The sequence below is a fragment of the Rhinolophus ferrumequinum genome, chromosome 23, assembly GCF_004115265.2.
Source record: "Rhinolophus ferrumequinum isolate MPI-CBG mRhiFer1 chromosome 23, mRhiFer1_v1.p, whole genome shotgun sequence".
Classification (NCBI taxonomy): domain Eukaryota; kingdom Metazoa; phylum Chordata; class Mammalia; order Chiroptera; family Rhinolophidae; genus Rhinolophus; species Rhinolophus ferrumequinum.
In genome coordinates this window covers 2,658,395-2,674,913 of record NC_046306.1, presented here as the reverse complement: position 1 = coordinate 2,674,913, position 16,519 = coordinate 2,658,395, and the positions used below count along the sequence as shown (strand labels likewise).

General features: G+C 45.2%; 1 protein-coding gene across 3 annotated transcripts in view; it reads left to right on the top strand.

The window, feature by feature from the left end:
* CDH26 (cadherin 26) overlaps nucleotides 1-16,519 on the top strand; it is a 42,140-nt gene that overhangs the window by 6,710 nt on the left and 18,911 nt on the right. For 2 of the 3 annotated variants that reach the window (XM_033094691.1, XM_033094689.1), the window contains exons 1-7: nucleotides 3,746-3,835; nucleotides 4,804-4,908; nucleotides 6,603-6,761; nucleotides 11,450-11,597; nucleotides 13,146-13,312; nucleotides 13,492-13,620; nucleotides 15,255-15,440. In XM_033094691.1, the coding sequence (XP_032950582.1) occupies nucleotides 3,752-3,835; nucleotides 4,804-4,908; nucleotides 6,603-6,761; nucleotides 11,450-11,597; nucleotides 13,146-13,312; nucleotides 13,492-13,620; nucleotides 15,255-15,440 (978 nt within the window). In that variant the 5' untranslated portion in view covers nucleotides 3,746-3,751. Of the gene's footprint in view, nucleotides 1-3,745; nucleotides 3,836-4,803; nucleotides 4,909-6,602; nucleotides 6,762-11,449; nucleotides 11,598-13,145; nucleotides 13,313-13,491; nucleotides 13,621-15,254; nucleotides 15,441-16,519 lie in introns of those variants that run through there. The other variant, XM_033094690.1, reaches the window with a different exon arrangement.

Here is a 16,519-nt window from a genome sequence, read left to right as displayed (position 1 = left end):
AATTCTTCGGGAAACTTTGGGGGACCATCCCTGGGTTTAGAAAATTCTTTAACCATAGTTCTTTGACCACAGGCCCTTATTCTTTAACCACAGGCCCTCAGTTTGGTGTTTGATCAAGGAGTGAAAGATACCTGGAGAGGGGTCACCTGCAGTCTCGGTCGTCTTATTTTAGTAGGCAGCTGTTTAGTGGTCTCTTCTGAGGGGAAAGGCAGTTCAGAGGGAGGATGAGGACTCGGGTACAGGATAGAGGGGGTGGCACGAGGCACGTCTGTCTTATGGTCTTTGGTTTAGGTGCCTCTTGTGTCTTTAATTTTTCATTAGCCTTTTGTAACAGATTCTTCAGTGAAGCTACTTTGGGGCTGTTGAAGGCTTCTGGAAGCTTCTGCACACCCATTAAAATAGATATCCCATTCTCTTGGTTTGATTTGGGATCCCTTGCTTTCAAGGCACTTCTTAGTGAACGATCTTGATTAACTGGGACATTCCCTGTAATGGCCATTGTAATTCTAGGTTGTCTTTAGAAAGATTTTGCCATTTTTGTAGGTGTTTGTAGCTCCTGGGACCATAGTTAAAATAAGTAAAGGCGCCTGATGGTGGCACACTCCACTCTTTGGAACGTAAGGATTCCATTTTAGCTCAGCTTGGGTTTCTTGTAGCCAGTTTAACACCTAAGAGGGATGTGTTCCTGGGCTGGGGACTGTGTGATGTATACCTCACGGCATGAAAATTTTCCTGTGGTCGGGTTGTGATCTGTGTCGATCTAACTCGTTGTGTGACCAACTTATGCCAACTCGGAGTCTTAGAGTTAAGTGATGAACGCTCTAACAGCTTTTATGCACTTGAGCGGTGCCGACCCATTTTTGCCTTTGAGCTTATGTGATTCCCATTATCAATAGACTTCACCACATGTGCACACTGCATCAACACGCCAGCAGTAATCAGAGAGACGTCACTGCGACTGGCCAAGGAATGGCCTTCGGTATATGCCACCAGCAGTTCCCAACATGGAGCTGTGGACTGAAACCGCCGACCCCAACAAATGGGGACTTTGGGTGAACCAAGGGCTAGGGACTAGGGTTCTGGTGGGACCATCTGCCAGCTCAGGCTGATCCACAAAGCCCTGGACTGGGACATGGGCTAACCAAGGGCTGGGGACTGGCACTCTGTCAGGGCCCTCTGTCAGTCCAGACTGACCCGTGAATCCCGGACTGGAAAGCCAACTAGACTGGGAGCCCACACAAAGAGAGTGGAGCTGTTACCGAGAGGAACTTACCCACAGCACTCGGAAGTGGCAAGAAAGACAGAGAACTCCAAGGGATCAGGGATACTAGTGCCTGTGTTTCTTGTCCCTGAAGCCATCAGAAGTTTCCTTCGGATTCTACCACTGCCACCAAATCTGTTAAAAAACAAAATTCAACTCAGTAAATTATAAAGGTCTTATTGGCTTTATTCAGCAATTCATGAATCGGGCAACATCCCATCTAGCAGACAGAAAGAAGCCCAGAGGAGCTGGACAAATGAAAGGCATTTTAGGCAGAAGGGGGCGGGATAAGGAAGTTACACTGGCAAGGTCACCTTCCCTTAGGGGGTGGCGGGGGTTGGGGGCGTCTATCAGGCAGACGACCTCACGACTGCTGAGCCGGTCATTCCAGACAGATTGGTTCAAGGCTCCATTTCTGGGTGAGGTTGAAACCATAATTAAGTTAGGTATTAAACCTTGGTTTGGAGATGTGGGGTGGAGCACGTGTGACTCCATTTTGGGCCTATTGTCTCTTTTATAACACTGTCAAGACAATTTGAGCAAACCGATGAGGATGGATGACTAACCCCCACCCCTACCCACACACACAGCCTACCAGTTGCAACTGCTGAAATGAAAATAGAGACAGTGGAATCAAGATTAGAGAAATAGAGGGCTTGTTCCATTGGTACTTAGTGGATGGAGTTAACACTGCACACGCTTGTTGGTTGTGAGCAGCTTTCTACAGTTGGGGAGGGAGAGTCCTGGGGTTGTTACACTGCTGTCGAGTTCTCCCCTGTAACACCCCCAGGAGGCGGTGCGTGGTAGGGGTGAAGGCTGTGCGCCTGGATTGGGTTGCTTAGCATCCTAACCCAGGCTCGTCCACTTCTGGCGGAGGCTCTCGGCTAACTACTTGACCTTGGTTCTCACATTGGCGTAAGTTGGACTCTTCCAGGGAGCTGGAAAAGTCCCAATATCTGGATGCCACCCCCAGAGGTTCAGACTGAGCTGATCTGGGGTGTGACCCGGGCATCAGGGTTTTAACCTAACCTTGTTAAGCCTCATTTCTTCCCCTGAAAAAGGATTTGTACTAACCTGCCCTGGAGGTTGTGAGAGTAAATGAGGAAACGCACGGAAGAGCTTGGCACAGTAACGGCTGAGCCGGTGTGTCCGTATGTCTGTGTCTTTCTGTTTTTCTAGCTATAGTATTGTTATTGCTGCTGCTTTTTTAATCTGGAAAATTCTGAATCTAGTTATCTTAATAAGACGTTAGCATTTATGCTCTGCCTGATTAATTCACTCAACCGCCTCATTCAAGAACAACAGAGCTGGTGAGCTGGTCGACTGCAGAAGGTGAGGACGACACTGAGGTTTTGTCTCCTCTCCAGCCTCAGTTTCTCCTTCGGTAAATGAGGGTGTGAGACAGGGTGTCTTTGAGAGTCCTTTCAACACGAAAGCTCTGGAAGTTTATTTTGCTGTGATAGCACATAAATGGCACAGCGGTAGTTACATAAGACCTGGCTAGACTGCTGAAAAAAAGGTGTGAGATGGTGAACGACGACACTTTGCAGGAGACGCCTGAAATTCCACGTCATTGTGTGTACATGTCTGCGTGTGTGTGTGTGTGTGTGTGTGTGTGTGTGTGTGTGTGTGAGATTTCCCCTCTGTGTATGCACACCTTGGAAATTCACTTGTCTGGGTGATGCAAAAAGACTAGAAACTTACGAGTATAATGGCTGAAATCGTTTTGTAAGTGCCCTTATATTTCCCATCCTTGCCAATTTTAAGCAGTTAGTCCAAAGAGGACAACTTTTAAAAGATTTACATCTATAATGTGATGGGGGAGAAAACTTTATTGAGAATCCAGAGAGCTTTTGCTTATGAGGGCTATATTTACTGGTACTTTATTTCAGATGGGGATTTTTAAACCTGTCTCTCAATTCATTAAATATAACAAGAATAAACCCATTACATGTTAATATAATTACCCATTTTTATGAAAAATAGCCCTGTTTTTAAAAGTTCCATTTAGTTTGAAGAGTGGCACTGTCTCTGGTTCTCTTGAATGGACAGTTTACTGTCCTGCTTTGTTAATTAACGTAACAGTAGAATGTTATGGTTTTAAAGGCCCCCACCACTGGTAACACCAGATCAGAACTCCTTTGTCAGTTCTGCAGTTACAGAAGAGAAGTGGTAGTTACCGTGTTTCCCCGAAAATAAGTTCTAACCAGAAAATAAGCCCTAGCATGATTTTTTGGGGTGACATCCCCTGAACATAAGCCCTAATACGTCTTTTGGAACAAAAATTAATATAAGACCCGGTCTTATTTTCGGGGAAACACAGGATGAACGGAGGCGTCAAGAACAAGGAATTATATTTATCAAACTAAATGCAGACATTCTTTTTTCCACTCGAGTTCTAGAAGGTCTGTGTGACTTCAGGCAGTTTCTACCCGATTCTGATAAGTATATTCCCCACTAATTAATGCCATTTTAATTTTTAAGGTCAACATGATCAACAGCTTCCAACAAGAGAATGATGATCTTACCAATCAAACACAGGCGGGTTTGGAAGTCAGTTTCTTAATAAATCAAGTGAGACTACGCTTTGCTTAGAGACTGGATTGCAATTCCACGTTTTTTAGTGCCCTGTCGATGTTTGGTTGGCAGGAAACGAATTAGTAACTAGACGTGGGCTTTTAGAATCTTGAGGGACTGCCCGAGAACTGCAGATGGTGCTTTGATGTCTAATTACAGGATGAGCAATCTGCGAGCATCAAAAATCAGCCCAGAGGTTTATCCACGCCATTTGCTCCTTTACGGAATAAAAATACAGTGGACTTAATATTTCTAGCGGGTGGGTGTGGGGCAGCAAACCAACCACCATCCTCACACCACCTTAGGACCATTTCCTCCCTGTTGTTCTTGTGATAAACTCACTTTCTAGCTAAGTTATTATTTCTTTTAAATGTACATTTTTCTGGATAGAAATGAATGTGGCTATGAACCAGGTTCAATTGTAATAGACGGCAACTGTACAGTACATATATAAATAGAATACAGACAAAGCCACCCTGTTAACGTCTGTCTATATTCTCTTGCCTGACAAATCTCTGAGCCCAATGTCTGAGTCTGTCTCTTTCTGCCTCTGTTACAAGGGAGATTGGTAGACAGAGAGGCGTTACCTATCCAGCACTGAATGGAGACGTTCTCATCAATGATTTCAGGAAGACGGAGACATAGAGAGGGAATAACTCTCTCATTCATTCAACAGCTATTTGCATGTCTACCACAGGACAGGCGTAAGCACATAATAAGTACTGCTCGTTAATGCTCTGTCTGCACAGCCCCTAAAATTACTTCATGAACCATGTAAAACCATTGGGTGGCAGATGCCCCTCCATGCAGAAACGACCAGAGTTATTACGAGAACAGGCACTTGGAATTTCTCAGCATTGAAGGCTGTTGTGAGAATGAGAAAGAGAATTCCTCCCAAGGGCTAGCCCAGTGCCGGCAAGCATCACCACCCACCTCCTTCTCACCACTGTCACCATCATTTGCAGGGAGAGAGCCACCAGTCTCTGCGGCGATCCAAGAGACGATGGATTATCAGCACCTTGGAACTGGAGGAGGAAGACACAGGACCCTTCCCCAAGTTTGTTGGGGAGGTAAGACAGCTATGCTTACGGCACGGCCCCCATCACCCTCTCTGACTAGGCAGGGCCCCTCCGGAGAGGACGAAGTCTTGACAGGCTGCGTGCTGGTGAGGCCAGGGAGTGAAGCGGTGGGAGAGGCCCTGGGCTGGGGCTCGCGTCGTGACGGTGGGCAAGCCACTTCTCCGGGCGAGTGTCACCGAGAGAATCAGAATCGTCTGTGGCAACACGATGGCTATTTCCAGGCTGCAGCCCTCTTTTATTTGGCCCATGCAGTCATTTTTTAAAAATTCATTATTCAAAAATAAGGAGATTGTAGTCCCTAGAGGCGGGGGGTGGGGGCAAAAGGGATAGTAAAATAAAAAAGAAAGTAAAACAGTAGGTGCCGGGGGTGGGGTGGGGATGAGGTGCTGGGGAGTCAATGTTTAAATGGTACAGAGTTTCCGTTTTACAAGATGAAAAGTGTTCTGAGACGGAGGGTGGTGATGGTCGCACAACAATGAGATGGTCCAACAATGAGAATGGACAGAATGCCACTGAACTGCACGCTTACAAATGGGGAAGAAGGTAAATTGAATGTTATGTGTATTTTACAATTAAAAATGGAAAAGAAGAGATTGTATTATAATTCTACACTTCTGGAGACTTTCTAAAAATTGGAAGCTCTGCCCACACGGAGCCTGCATTCTCACACAGCAAGGAGGAGATGGGGCCTGGCTTACCCAGGACGTCCCACTGTCTCCCTCGCTCGGACGCTGAGTACCAGCTGAAGCACCAGAGAAGACACTCGGTGATGTTGGAATGCTGGAATTTTCACACCTGCCCCATGCAGGTCCTTTTCGTTCCCTTCCTGACCCCAATGGGCCTTTGAATTATGTACTGAGTCCCCTACAGCTCTGACATTCTCTGATTCCTAGAAAACACTGAAACATCATACATATTTTTGCCATGTTTATAAAAATAGTATATGCCTACTATTAGAAAGAAAACATCTACAGGAAGTCTTCAAAGCTCAGGGGTTAGAAGTATAAACTCCCCGCGTCAGGGGGACTGCATGGGTTCGAATCCCAGACGTAGCACACCCTTCCCACGTGGGAGCCCCAACCTGCTCCCCACCAGTGGCACCCTTGAGAGTGCTGGCATCACAGGGTTGTTTCACAGGTTCAGCAGGTGACGGCAAGAAGCCCCACGGCAAACTGGCTCACTCAGCTTTCTAAAGGTTTGCTGTGTGCCTCACGCCTCTCGACCTGGACGGAAGGATCCCCTGTATTAACAATCAGTACATATTCCTGCAGACACTTCTCTCCATTTACTGACGTGAATCTGTTAACAGAACGGGACTATACGATGCACACCGACCTTCAGGTCGCCTCTCCTGCTTCCCCACGTGTCATACCCGTTTTTACGGCCGTTCACATACACCCTGAAAAGCTGCCAAGTCCCATTCTAGGTGACAGGGTACTGTTACACGACTTGTTCCATACGGGTAGACATTTATGTTGTTTCTCATTTTCACCATTAAAAGCCAACTTGCCACCATATTCCCTGTTCCTGCATCTTTGTATATCCATTTATTTCTTTAGGATAAATCCTCAGACGTGCAATTGCTGAGTCTGGTTCTTCAAAAACGCCTTTGAATCTGAGCCTTGATATTGGACGTGCATAGTGTTTTTTTTCTCATCCTCATCTTCGTTTTTTTCTCCTTGCAGCTGTTCAATCATATGTCTGAAAACACGTCAATGTATTTCATCAGTGGACCTGGTGTGGATGAATACCCAGAGATTGGTTTATTTTCTATAGAAGATCATATGAATGGAAAAATATATGTGCACCGCCCTGTTGATCGAGAGAAAACGCCATCTTTTATGGTACCTAAAATTTGATATATTCTAAGCTGGGACTTACTGTAAAGCTCTTGCAGGAACACGGTATTCGGTAAGCCGTGTGCCTTGATGGCAAGCTTTAGAACGTGCGTGGGTTTGCAGAGGTCTTTTGCAATCTTCCTTTGGAGTCTGGATTTTGGTTCTGTAATGATTTCTGCAATCGATGTGAACACACCTTCCTCTAATGACCAGTATCCCAGCGTGATCAGGGTATCTGCAAGTGTTTGGGCACAGAGCTACCGAATGTTTATAAAATGGGCTAATTAATCTTTTAACGAGTCACAGTTGAAATCTATGGAGAGAAGCACCAGCAGACCCCCTGGGTTGCCTAATAACTGACGAATTAGGAACTGCAACCTGGTGAGTGTCTTAGTGTGACTCCAGGTGTTCTTTATGATTTCGTCATCCCCAAACCATGGTCTGCTATGAAGTTGAAATTCATGTTCTAAAACAGGAAAGGAAATTATAAAGAGAAATGCCCCAAGCCATGTGGGGGTTACCAGCCTGAACTTATAGGAGGTTCTTAGGAGGTCAAGTGTTAGTTGTTTCGACTTCTGCTGAAAGTGGGCCTGGGTCTCAGGCCTGCTTGGCTGGATATTACCTCCTCCAGGGTGGGAAGGTGTTCACATCTGAGAGAATTTAGGGAACTTTTCTTCAGTGACCTCAAAATATTTGTACACATAATATATTCCCTTAACTCACAGATAGGCTCCGAATCTCTAATTTTTAAACAGGCAGAAATTCTCCCCAAACTCCAAAAGACATGCAGAGATCTCTCCAGGTTTCTATCCACACAAATCCTTACCCTCTCCACAGACTCTGCCCGGCTGGTAGAAGGAAGGTATACAGAGTCGTCACAGGGGGGTCTGGGACAGCTTCTATCTCTAATGAGCAAACAGGTTGCCTAGGGATCTTGTTAAAATGCATGTCCTGTTTTGGTAGGAGGGAGTGGAGCCTGAGCTTCTGCAGGCTAACAGGCTACCCAGTGACGCTGGTGTTTCCGGCCGTGGGCATCCACAGGACACAAGAGTCATGCACAGGACCTGTGCAAGGATGAACAAAATGTTTAGTGGGTTTCTTGGTTGTCACTGTTTGTTTGCTTTTAATGCCTCTAATGAAGTCTTAAGGGTTGGCCATTCACAATGTTTTCTGAAACTTGACGTCTAGATGGAAAAGCTCGTCAGTCAGCCGCAGATAGGTCCCAGGGACTGTTTAGAGCAAAAAGGGGGAATGTGTGGGTGACGTACATGGCATCCCATGACTCCTGTCCCATCGATTTCAAGGCGCTGTGTGACCTCCCTGGCTAGATCAAATCCATTTTCCACCTCCCAAAGTGTCGACCACAGCTGTCCTTTCACATCGATTTCTGTGATTATTTGGTAGTTGGGCCCCTTACTTGACTGTGTACTTCCATGGGAGAAGATACAAGGTGGGAATTCTGAGGCGTGCCCCCATCCCACCTATGGCTCTTGGTCCCATTATTCTGGTTTACTTTCTCCCCAATACTTTCCGTTACCTAAAATTGTACTTCTGTGCTGAGTCTCTGTTGATGGTTAAACTCCCCCATTAGAGTGTAACTTCTAAGAGGGAGGACAGCCTGTCTTCTTCACTGCCATAACCCAGCGTCAAGAGTAGGAGTGTCGATGGATAAATGAATGAGCACAGCAAAATGTAGTCTCTGCCTTCTGGGGTGCTCTGGGTTGAATGGTGTCTTCCAAAACGATGGGCTCAAGTCCTAACCCCTGGTACCTGTGAATGTGCGTTTATCTGGATATAGAGTCTTCGCAGACCTACTCAAATTAAGATGAGATTATACTGGATTAGGTGGGTTCTAATTCAGTGACTGGTGTCCTTATGAGAGGAGGGAAATTTGGATACAGAGAAAGACAGGGGAGAACGCCATGTAAACCTGGGCACAGAGACTGTGTCTACAAACCAGGGAACACCAAGGATGGCTGGCAACCACCACAAAGTGGGCAAGATGCCTGGAACACATTTTCCCTCAGAGCCTCCAGAGGACCCAACCCTGCTGACACTTTGGTTTGGGCTCTACCATCCAGACTGTGAAAGAATACATGTTTGTCGTAAGCCACAGGTTTGCAGTACTTTGTTCGAGCGGCATAGGAAACGAGCACACAGAGCTCTGTGGTTAGGAAGACAGGAAACAGGCCGGGAAGAAAGATGACCAGCCACGAAAAGTGGGACGAGCACAACTTGACAGGAATACTACCCAAACCAAGCACTGGAGTTTAACCCTCTGCTTCGGTACGAGAATGTTTACCATTGGTTTCTGGCTGTCCATAAAGACAGGGTGCTATTAAAAATTAAGTAAACTGAATGTAATGGTAAAAAGACATTCCTAGAAGCACTGCTTTGCTCAAGGATGGTCGAGGAGTCAGTAGCATGAACCCAAACACTGAAAATCTCGAGTCTAGGAGAAGGGTGGGGAGGCTAGCTTCTTGGGAACGCCATGAGCCCTGAGAAGCAGTAGCAGCGGCTGAGAACTGCTGTAAGACTTACGGCAGATTGGGAAAGGGACAGGTCTGTTTTCCGTGTAAGGATCTCACCTGTTTATATCAGAAGATGCTCAATTTCATAGGCTACAAATACACTCAAGGAAATCCACCCTTTCCTGTCCCGCGAAATAACTTTTTGTTGATCTTTATCCCAACTCTGTCATCTCTGTACACTTATAGCCTGTGCGTACAAGTGATTTGTACTGTGTGTTTGGCAGTTAAGATGTTTCCATAGGCTCATTTGTGTCTAAGAGTATGGATCTGGCACGAGGAATTTCGAACAGGCACGTGCCAATCCATCATGTCCATGCACTACGGTTTGTTTATCCAAGGACAGACGCCTTAAGGCTATAACAAAAGCTAAAACCCTTTCTGAGAGCAGAAAACACTCATGACGTTTCCTGTCTCCATTGTGACTCTGAGTTCCCCAGAAAGTCTGAACATCTTGCCAAAGAATAAATAGCCCTTACGCCTCTTGGGCATCTTACAGAACTAAAGGTCTCAGATGTAGCTTTTAGGATAATAAATGGAATCTGAAATAATAAACATAAAACAAACATGTGGTTCTTATTTTCCAGTGGGTGGATTACAGTTGACCGAGTTTTAGAGCCAGAAGCCAGGCTGACTAGGACCAAAGAGCTGCCAGCACACTCACAAATGATGGAAGCTCGTGTAGGAATGGTGTGTGAGAAAGCCAATTTGCTTGCATAAAAATGTAAGAATGTATGTTAGGACCCCAAAGCCGAACAGGCGGCAACAGTCACATTGCAGCATCCTTCGTATTGTAGCGAGAGAGGAGACAGCTGAACCCGAGTAGACTGGGGGTCCCAGGTCGGCATGTTAGGTCCCCGAGGGGGTGCACCATGTGGGATGCAGGTGGGTGAGCAGCAAGTGTGCAGGGAGGCGTGTGCAGTGACGGACAGGAGGGGACTAAAGGGTACAGATGCTGCCTGGAGCCGGCCAGAGCCTGAGACTCCCGCCTGCTGAAGCTGCCTGCTCTGGGCTCTGTGTGGCCATAGAGGGAAGTGGTGAAGAACTGGCTGATAGCTCAGTCAAGTCTACATCTAACTGGATGTGAACCTGGGCTCCTCTGCCTCCAAGGTGAGGGCTTGAGATCCACGGAACCTCCATGGCGCAGAGCGGGGCAACAAGGTGCCTCCAACCAGAGGTTCTGCAAGCAAGGAAGGAGCTGATGTCCGTGAGGGCTCAGCCCAGTTCCCCTGAGTCCTCCTGGGCCTCACTGAAGTTTCTAGAATAAACCCTGTGCTTACTCAGTGTCTGTACCTGGCAGCCAGGTGACCCCTGAGAAACCAGTGGTCCCACCGTAAAGGGCCGTCTGCCTTGCTAACTTCTGGGTGCAACATTTCATCCCTTCCTGCTCCTTTTCCTGTAACTGAACCTGTGCCTGACTGCTGACTCCTTCCCACAGTCTTTTCAGCCTTCGACAAATAAAATCACATTTCTCCCGAGCAATGAGAGTCAGCAGCAAGCCAGATGAGACTTACTTTTAAATATACATACATATATATATATACTGGGGTGCCAAAAGATGTATACACATTTTAAGAAAGAAAAAATCTACATTAACATTGTAATACTCAATATATACCGGTAACAAAAGATGAATATAAGTCCTGTGTATACATTTTTTTGGCACCCCCAGTATATATGGTTGCCCACTTTTTATTTTACAAGTAGGAACTTTAAAAAATGAATTGCCTTTATTTTTTTTAGAGCCATTTTAGGTTCACAGAAGAATAGAGTAGAATATACAGAGTTCCACCCCCCCCATTTTCCTGACCCCTCCCACCACGAGCGTCTCCCATCAGTGGGTACAGCTGGTATAACTGAGGAGCCAGTATTGGACGTTGACTCAAGCCCACAGTTTACACGAGGGTCCCTCTTGGTGGTGCACATTCTGTGGGTTTCTAGTCAGCGCACTGGTTTGTTCTATAAATGTTTGCTGAGCGCCTGGTCCGCGCCTGCAGCGTGCGCAGTCCCGGGGGTCATAGGGCACGCGACAGTGACCTGGCCCCGCCCTAAGGCACCTCCAGGCTGGTGGAGAAGACCATGCAGAACGCACAGTGCCTCGGCCGTTATTGGATGAGTTTCACCGGTAAGTGCTTCTGCACGTTAACACAGGTCTCTGCTTCCTAGGTTTATTTGGATGTCATGGATCGCACAACAGGAAAAATCGTGGATAAATCCTTGATCTTCCATATCAAGGTCCGTGATGTGAATGACCACGCACCCCAGTTCCCAAAGGAGGAATTCAGCATCCATGTGCAAGAGAATCACGCCGCAGGTGTGTGCGGTGGGCTTCTGCCCGCGTCCACACTGGTGGGGGTGGTGGTCCTAGTGGTGGGGCGGCGTGGTCAGGGAGACGGGTCCTGACCACATCTCAAAGGTCGCAGGCCCTGGAGTAGAGACAAAGGCTAGGGGTCTTGGAGCCTCACAGTGCGCTGGCAACATTACAGCCATGTGGGGTTGTTTCCATTGGAAGAGCGGATACGTCAGTGCCAATTAAAATCAGTGCCAATTAAAATAAAGCCAAATGTAATGAGGGAAAAAGGCAGAGCGGGGTGGTGAGCTGTGAGTATCTCCGTGCAGTTAGTTCCCATCTGTACAATGGCAACAAGAAGACGTCTAAAGTCTCTGAGCCAAAAATTCTGTGAGTCTTTAAAACCAAATCACTTGTTTAGAATGTGCATCTATTTTAGTAATAAAAAGGGTTATTTACTGTGCAAAATAGTCTTTAGAAACTTGGGACAATTTCCAAGAAAAGACTGAAATGTAAAGCACCTTTAACACTATCACAGTTAAGTACCTGTTTTTATATTCTTTCAGTATTTTTCTTGGCATTTTATGTGCATATATACACGCCCTGTTATATTTCTATGGGTATATATTCACAGATTTTTATAATTTCAAAGGCATATTTGTATGTCCATATACTTTTTTAATCTTTATCAGTACAAAATGTATATGTATATTAAATATTGACAAATATATGGGTGTGCTTTTTTACATGTGTATATTTATGGATTTTCTTTTTGAAAAACGCACTTTTACTGTTTGTAATCTAATAGTATTCCACAGCATTCAATAGTGTCTTATTTTATGAATGTGCTCTAAGGTATTTAGCTAATCTATTGTTGGACACTTGTGTTTTGTTGCCACTTTTTGTCATTTTCACAAATATGCTTCAATGAGCATATCTGAGCTAAATCTGTGTCCCATTTAAGTGTTATTTACTTAGCATAAATTCAGAGAAGTAGAATTGCTTCAAACTGCACACACAATTTAAGCGTTCCAATTTATTCATCTACTTCCAACATAAGAGCCCCAGGTAATATTATCCTTTGAGTTTTACACACTTCAATGTTTTGATCGGTTTCTTGACCATTTCTATTTATCCGGTCCTTGTTCCTTTCTTTGTCCATTTCTGTGAGTGTGTTTGTTATTTTTCTTCATGATTTTAACCTCCTCATTCTATATGAAGAATGCCTATGTTTGCCATATATATTTCAAATATGATTTTCTGGTTTATCATTTCCATTTCATTTTGTCTGTGATTTTTTTGGCCACACATCTGAAAATCTATCTATCAATGTTGTCCTGTAAGTCTTCTGCTTTTGCAACCGTGAGTAGAAATGTGCTCTTGGCCTTATGACTATTTAAATATTCGTCTTTATTTGGTCTACTGTGTCTGTAGACTGATTTCATAGTTAAATATTTAATCCATTCTGGCATGTGCCCCAATACCATTTGGCAAAAAAAAAAATCGTCCTCCTACTGGTTTGATACATTGTCTTTGGCCAATTTTTTAACAATTAAAAAAAATTCTTTCCAGGTCAACCTATTTTTCAGATGTTAACAGTTGACTTGGATCAAGAAAACACTCCAAATTCTCAAGTTCTTTATTCCCTTGTTTCTCAAATGCCGTTACTGAAAGAAAGTGGCTTCAGGATTGACCGGACTAGTGGAGAAATCCGACTCTCAGGATGCTTAGATTATGAGGTTATGTGGATTTTATTATTTCTAAACATGAAATGTGTTCTCTATGTCTGAGCCCGACTGAGGATTTACACTTGCAGTGAGAAACCCTCTGTGGCTAGACTTGCTGCTGAAATTGCGAAAATGGAATATTTCTTTATTAACGTATTTGGGGCTTGACTTTCCTTTTCCTTCCCACATAGACTGCTCCTCGGTTCACATTGCTAATCAGAGCGACAGATTGTGGGGAACCACCATTGTCCTCCACAGCCACAGTTCACATCAACGTGCAAGAAGGCAACAACCATAGGCCCACATTCCCCCAAAAGGAGGTACGTCACCTGGATACCTCAGATTCCAAGCCCTGACACGAATGGCCCTAAGTCGTAGGCTCAGGGAATCCCTACATCACCCTACAGCCATGTCATTCTCCAAAATAACTTGGGTTAGAATCAAGAAGTCAACCACACTGATATAGAATCAATTGATAACAGTCACATGAGCTTCCGTTCTTTACTACTTTGTGCCAGAAACTGTGCTCAGATCTTTTACATGGGTGATTTCACTCTTAACTGTTGGAACTCCATCACAATTTCTGTTTCACAGATGCAGACTTTGAGGCCTAGGGAGGTTAGAGCACCCGTGCTCGCTGTACATCAGGTTTCTCAGCTTCCACACTACTGACATTCGGGCATGGGCAATTCTTTGTGGTGGGGAGGAGCTGCCTGCTGTCTTGTAGGATGTTTAGCAGCAACCCTGACCTCTACCCATGAGATGCCAGGAGTACCCCCCACACCAAGTTGGGACAACCAAAAATGTCTGCAGATATTGTCACATGTCTCTTGGTGGCAGAATGGCTCCCGGGTGAGAAGTCTAGACCTGAGCTTTTCCCACAATGTTCCAGGGCTCCAGAACAGGGAAGACGAGCAGGAAGGCCCAGGCCTGGCCTTTCTTGGTCACCTGACTTATATTGTATATCAGGGTTCCATGCAGGAGTTCACATGCCACAGGATCCCCAGGCTTGAAGGATATATTGAAATCCACTCTTCAGACTAGTTTGGAAATACTACACCATGTAAGACATACAAGATTGCTAAGATAGAGAATAACAACTGCTCAGGATCTGTTTCCAATTTTTAAAAAAATTGTTAAAGGAAAATGTCCATTGTATTTTTGTCTTTCTTCTGGCCTTCCTCCCCCGCCCCACACACCCCACAAGGAACACACACACACTCAGTCATCGTTCCCGGGGATGGGATTTTTGTCTATCTTGCTCATAGCACCTAAAACAGAATCAGGTACATAAAGAAATGCTACAAGTAATTTTTTTAAAGTGTCATTAAATTTTTTTAATTGCATAATCCAACGCTGAAATGTTTTCAATGAAAGCACCTCACCAAACAGTACAGAATAACTGAAAAATAATATGTTTGAGCCTTGTTTCCAAATTTTCTGGCTTGGTAAAAAGCTGTGCTCTCAAAAGTAAGGCTAAAAAAGTAAACCCTGTTATTTTATGTGCTCATTAAAGGAAATTACCTTGTCACCAAAAGTATTAAATAACCATCTATTTTAAAGATCTGCATGTGTTAGAAAAATGATCGCCTTAATCTAAGTAACCACAAGAGTTCTATTTTAGGAGAAGAGCTAGGATTTTTCGGCAGCATAAATTAGGATGTGTGTTGTTATTTTTAAAATTCTTAGAAAAATAGGGCACTGCGTCAGATTGAAGAGTGCTTTCAAAGTTGTTCAGCTGTAGGCAGCAAGTCACAAGGAGAAGGGACGAGATGTTTGTTATTGATGCTTGTTCTGCTGTGTCAGGCAGAGTTTCAAATTCCTTGAGGTCAAGTTCAACAGCAAGAGAAATATCCAAGCTGTTGTGCCACGGGCTGACTTTCTCCTTCTTGCTTTCTTTTTCAATTGCGGTTCTTTATCTCCATGACACGGACTGGATGACTGCCTCCCTCAGTATAAAATTCAGGTTCCCGAAGGCCGAGTCAGCCAGGACGTGCTGCGTCTCCCGGTCCAAGACGGCGACACGCCATTCACGCCAGCTTGGAGAGCGACATTCAACATAATGGATGGCAACGAAGAGGGACATTTTGACATTGTGACTGACCCTGAGACCAACGAAGGGATTTTAAATGTTATCAAGGTAAAGCCATCCACAGTGGGTACCAGCTAGGTGGCCCCATCCCGCAGGTCCGTGGTGATGACAGAGGGGCCAGCACCAGCTGAGTGCCCACCGTGTGCTGAGCACGGGACACGCACTGTCACGAGTGCCCAGGGCCCCCGGGTGAGCAGGCAGGGCTGTCATGGATTCTGCAGTGGCCCTTGGCCCTTTGGCCTCCGTGCTTCCTTCTACCAAACTAACGTCAATATTAAAAATTATTTTTGATATGACTTTAAGTACTTCAACATTTACTTTCTTTTAGACAAGATTTAATAGATTGATATAGGCCCCAAAATGTCATTTTTTTCTGACATGACAAAAATATTTAAAACACTTTCCCTAACCCTAAGAGTTCACTTTTTTCCTTCTGAATCTAAAACAAATTGGAACATTTGTGCAGGCCAGTAAAAGTATCACGGGCTCCTGGTACATGGCCTGCTGCCTAAGGGGGAGTGGGCCCTGCATTTGACTGAGAGGAAAAGCAAAGCCCAGAGAGGCTGGGTCATTTTCACGAAGTCACACAGCTGGAGCAGGGTTCCGACTGGGGTAGCCTGACTCCAGTGCCGTTCGTCTTCATTGCTCTCAGGGGCCAGTGTCCCTGATGCAGTGCAGGTAAGTCAACCTGGGGACCAAGTTCAAAGGCAGACCTCAGTGAGTAGGTGTGGGTGGGGCCCGCGCTCCTGCCGGTCAGGATAACAGCTCCCAGGTGATGCCAATGGCCCCACAGGCTGTGAAGGGCGAGGCTCTGTGGGTACTGCACCCTCCATGCCTGGGGCTGAATTTTCCAAACATCCCCAGCCTTTTAATCCTTTTCAGTCACTGACCACTTTGTACCCTGGATAATTATGATCATTAATATGCACATTTCCTTCAGGTCCCCCAAGTGTTTTTTTTCTTTTTCTTTTTGCAGCAGGGTTGTCACATTAATGTTTCATGAGGTTATGGTTTTTGTTGCATTTTTCATTACCCTCTGATGGATGGTGGCTCTTTTCAACCAGGAGAGGGGGAGGAAAGAAAAAACACAACAAGAGCTCCATAAATGATTTGAAAATGAGCTGATG